The following is a 5062-nucleotide window of genomic DNA, read 5'->3' on the forward strand; positions in this document are numbered from 1 at the left end:
TGAATGAATGAATGGGTGAAAGGTTTCCAGAGCTCCTGTAGGGATCTGAGGACCCCAGAGTGAGGAAGCCAGGTCCTCTTCCCTCTCCCCGGGGAAACTGGAGGTGGCGGGGGGACACAGATCAATAAGCTAAGAAACAAGTCTGGCTCCTTTCTCCAGCTGGCGTGCGATTCCTCAAACTAACCCTTCCCCAGTCACAGAGGGTTCGAAGGAAGGAGTGGGTTTAAGGGCGGATGCTGAAGGCAAGCGCTGGGTGATCAATCAGCTAAACAATGGTCAGATCCTCGTGGAGATCCCAGGTCCTCAGCCAGGCGGCAGGAGCCCGCGTTACCTGGCAAGGGCTGGCTGCCAGCTGACCCCTCTTCCCGTCCCTCGTGTCCCAGGCGGCGCGCTCTCGCCAGCGCCCGGTAGCGCCAGCCAATGCGCCCCGGGCCGCCGCAGCTGCTGCGGGGCCAGGGCGCTGGGCCAGCTCTGGCGCGAGGCGCTTGTGATTGGCTGCCCCCAGCCTCAGCCGAGCCCGCCCACCTACCCAGAGCGAAGTTGGGTCCCCGCCCGCTGCCTAGCCTCTGCCTCTCCTCTCCGCCCAGCCAGTGCCCAGCGCCGGGCCCGGATGCAGCCGGGCACTTCCCACAGGCGCCGCAGAGCAGCGGGGGTGCAGGCGGCAGTGGCTGGCGCAGTCCTCGCCCGGCTGGGCCATGAAGGTCGAGTTTGCACCGCTCAACATCCCGCTGGCGCGGCGGCTGCAAACGGTGGCCGTGCTGCAGTGGGTCCTGTACTTCGTGCTGCTGGGTAAGGATCCCGCCCCCGGGCAGCGGCGCGTGGGCTCCGTGTCCTCCCTCGGGATGGTCCGGATTCCAGAACCTGCATAGAACCTTCCAACCCTCTTTCCCCTGTCGGCCACAGCAGACAGGTGAAAGAGGGCGTTTGGCGCTAACGTGGACGCTGGTTTATTTCCTCACGAGAACCTCATCGCTAATGGCCGTTTAACTTTATTTTCCCCTGCGTTATTTTTTTTTTAAATTGAGGTGCACCTTGCCTACAATAAAAGGCGCCGTTATACCGATACAGCTCGATGACTTTTGGCAACTGTATCCACCAAAATGTAACCATGACTCCATCCAACGCTTGAGCACTTTAACCCCTCAAAAGTTGGCAAATTCGTTTCTCGAACTGTTGATTCATAGATGGAAAAGTAATGTCTAAGTAGTTAAAACCTGATTCCTTCGTCTCCCCACCCTCCTGACAAAGAACAGTGTTCCCTTTACCGTTTTGGAGATTTCCTGGATGCATAGCAGTACCTTTCTGTAAAGAATCCTGCTCATTGCGTTTGGTTGAGCGGTTTCTCTCTAGAAATAATGTGACCCGGGAGCGTGTGTGTTCCAGTTGGTTCCCAAGTTGAGCCCATGAAACATACACGAGCCGAATCATTAGATGGGGCAAAGGTGTTCACTTGGATTTTTTTCTTCTTCGTATTTGTTCTGCTCTTGAAGTACATAGGGGTGATGTGGGAGGAGAGAGGAATTTGGGGGAGACCCTTCTATTGAAACATAAACTCTTCTGAAGATGAAGATCATGTGTATGCTGTAAGATCATGGATTGTACAGCGTTGGGGTGTCAATAGTAATAAACCCATTAGACTGGAGAGTTTTACACTTTTAAAACTGCTTTTACATTTCGAAAGCCTAGATCAGTGGTTCTCAACGCTGGCTCTAGATGAGAATCACTGGAGAAGCTTCAGTGAAGCTTCTAAAAAATACAGATGCCCAGGCTCTATCCCTGGAATTTATTTATTTATTATTATTAGTAGTAGTATTAGTATTAGTATTAGTATTTTGAGACTGAGTTTCACTCTTGTTGCCCAGGCTGGAGTACAATGGGGAGATCTTCGGCTCACCGCAACCTCCGCCTCCCGGGTTCAAGTGATTCTTCTGCCTCAGCCTGCCGAGTAACTGAGGTTACAGGCATGCGCCACCACACCTGGCTAATTTTGCCTTTTTAGTAGAGACGGGGTTTCTCCATGTTGGTCAGGGTGGTCTCGAACTCCCAATCTCAGGTGATCCGCTCGCCTCAGCCTCTCAAAGTGCTGGGATTACAGGCGTGAGCCACCGCGCCCTGCTCATCCCTGGAATTTCTAAGTCGTTTGTTTCAGAATGAAGCCTCTACACCTTTTTTTTTTTTTCCTTTTTCCTCTTTTAAGAACTCCCCAAGTTACTCTCCTGTGCTGCTAGGTAGAATTTACCGGAAAAAAAAAAAAAAGTAATTCAAAATGTTAACTCATTAAGTCCTCACAGGCCACACCGTGAGCCACCGCGCCCTGCTCATCCCTGGAATTTCTAAGTCGTTTGTTTCAGAATGAAGCCTCTACACTTTTTTTTTTTTTTCCTTTTTCCTCTTTTAAGAACTCCCCAAGTTACTCTCCTGTGCTGCTAGGTAGAATTTACCGGAAAAAAAAAAAAAAGTAATTCAAAATGTTAACTCATTAAGTCCTCACAGGCCACACCGTGAGGCAGGGTTGATAACATTACACCCCGTTTCACTCTGGATCAAAGTACCACCGAGGTAACAACACACAACCTTCTCCAGAGGTGCTGTTCTAAGCAACATCCACGATTAACTAGCAATCCTCACAATACCGGTGTGAGGTAAGGACTATTCCTGCAGTCATGGTACAGATGAGGGAACTAAGAGCTGAAGTAAATTGCTCAAGGTGATGCAGCTAGCAGGACATGGTAGAGCTGGTTTCAAACCCAAGTATTCTGCCCAAAGTCTCTGCTTTAACCACTAAACTGCTCTCTTTAATGGCCTGAACTTGGAGTCCGATTTCCTAACTGATCATTCAACACATCTCTGATAGCCACTATTCTTTTCTTTCATGGCACTTATCATTGCTTATATCTGTGTATGGCTGTGGTGACTTGAGAAAGTTCTCTGTGGCTGTCCTACTCACAAGCTCAGTGAGGGAACACACAGTATGTGTCTGGCCCGTGGAAAATATATGCAAATACTCGAGATATACACAAATACTCGAGATATACACAAACACTTGTTGAATGGCTGTTTCTAGTCTATCACCCAGAATAGGAACTATCCACCCACCAGATTCCTAGAGTATTAACTCATATAATCCTCACAGGAACCCAGTGAGAGTGACTACCCCTTACCCTCATTTTACCAATGAAGGAACTAGGAGGCAAAGTAAATTACTCAAGATCACATGGCTCAGTAGTGGAAAGTCGAGACACGTGCGACCGCATGTGAGTGGATTAGTGATGAAGACATGACAGGTGCTCCATGACCTTTGCCTAATTTGAATCAAACTACAGTGGTTCTAGATCCAATTCACCTCCGTGTTTTTAACGTTTCGCACATTTGACATTTGTGTTAGCAGGAGCATATTTTGTATTATCACATATCTTGGAAATTATATTGTGGGAAATTTCAAACATACAGAAAGTAGACAGAAGAGTATGAATTCCCATATACCCATGACCTAGGTTTATAGTTATTTAATAATTTGCTGTATACGTTTTATCCATTATTTTGCAAAAAAATATTTTAAAACAAATCTTTTTTTGTATAATTTTTTTACCTTTTAGGTTCAGGAGTACATGTGCAGGTTTGATATATGGGTAAATTTTGCATCGTGGGGACTGTACAGATTATTTCATCACCCAAATAATTGGCGTAGTCCTCAGTGGGTATCTTTTCCTCCTCATCCTCCACCCTCCACCATTATGTAGGCCGCAGTGTCTGTTGTCTCCTTTGTGTCTAGTGAACTCACACATTAAGATATTTTAATACTAAATACTGTAGTTTGCATATTTTAAAAATTAGTATTTTGTGTGTAACCATAGTACTCTTGTCATACCTAGCGTAGTTAACAAAAATTGCTTAAAATCATGTAAACCAAGTTCAGATATCCTAAATTGTACCGAAACTACACTTTTTTTCTTGTTCTTTTTTCTTTTTGGTAGAGGTGGGGCCTCCTTATGTTGCCCTGGCTGGTCTCAAACTCCCAGGTGCAAGTGATCCTCCTGCCTCAGCCTCCCAAAGTAATGGGATTACAGGTGTGAGCCGCTGTGCCCAAACAAAATACACTTTCACTGGCAATTTGTTTGAACCCAAATCTAAATAAGACCCACGTGTTATATTTGGTTTTTGTGTCTTTCGTGTAGAACAGTGTCTCCCCTTTGTTTTCTTGTCAATGAAGCCTTGAAGAAACCATTTGACATGGGTCCTGCAGGATGTCTCACTTTGTGAGTTTGTCTGCTTCTTTGTAGGGTTAATTTGTTCCTCTATCCCTTGTATTTCTTTTCAAAGATGGAAGTTAGAGCTAAATGCTTGATGAGATTTAGATGAAACCTTTTGGGCAAGACTTCTTCCCAAGTGTTGCTGTGCACTTTGCGTTACATCACATCAGGATGCACACACAGTGTGTGCTTGTCCCATTATTTGTGTCTACAATTGGTCAGTGGGTCTAGGAAGGAAGTAATCTGAGGTGATGACTGGCATGCTGCAAACTTTCATCTAGTGATTTAAGTCACGATCCTTGCCTGAATTACTTGTTTTATTTGAAACTGCAAAATGGTGATTTTCTTATTCTATCATTTATTCTTCATTTATTAGCTGGAATTTCTGCAGTTAAAAATATTGTCTCATCATGTAGCACCATTTGACTACCCTACAATTCAATTCTTACAGGAAAGAAAGGATAAATGCTATCTTCTTTCCATTTAATTATCAAGTTTTAAGTAAGGAGTTGATATAATAGTTACTTCCGGTGGTGAAGAAATTTAGAGATTTAAGATCTCTAAATCAAAATTCCAGAATGCATTTTTCTTGCGACCACCAGGAAAGTGAGTTTAAGCTGTTAGTACTTGGAGTAGCAAAATGTTTCATTTAGTAATAAAATCAAACAGTAAGCCCTCCTTCTCTGCCCACCCCCTACACCCCTTCGCAAGCAACCAGTGATCTCTTTTCTTTTCTTCCTTCCTTCCTTTCTCTTTCCTTCCTTCCTTCCTTCCTTCCTTCCTTCCTTCCTTCCTTCCTTCCTTCCTTCCTT

General features: G+C 45.3%; 1 protein-coding gene across 1 annotated transcript in view; it reads left to right on the plus strand.

Annotated features, from left to right (window-relative positions):
- Positions 1–653: 653 nt before the first annotated feature.
- The window catches only part of MOGAT1 (monoacylglycerol O-acyltransferase 1), a 50238-nt gene continuing 45829 nt past the window's right edge, over positions 654–5062 (plus strand). Inside the window, exon 1 of the mRNA XM_011951909.1 lies at positions 654–789. Coding sequence (XP_011807299.1) covers positions 696–789 — 94 coding nt within the window. The 5' untranslated portion in view covers positions 654–695. The remainder of the gene's footprint in view (positions 790–5062) is intronic.

This window comes from Colobus angolensis, unplaced genomic scaffold (assembly GCF_000951035.1).
Source record: "Colobus angolensis palliatus isolate OR3802 unplaced genomic scaffold, Cang.pa_1.0 Scaffold33, whole genome shotgun sequence".
Taxonomy (NCBI): domain Eukaryota; kingdom Metazoa; phylum Chordata; class Mammalia; order Primates; family Cercopithecidae; genus Colobus; species Colobus angolensis.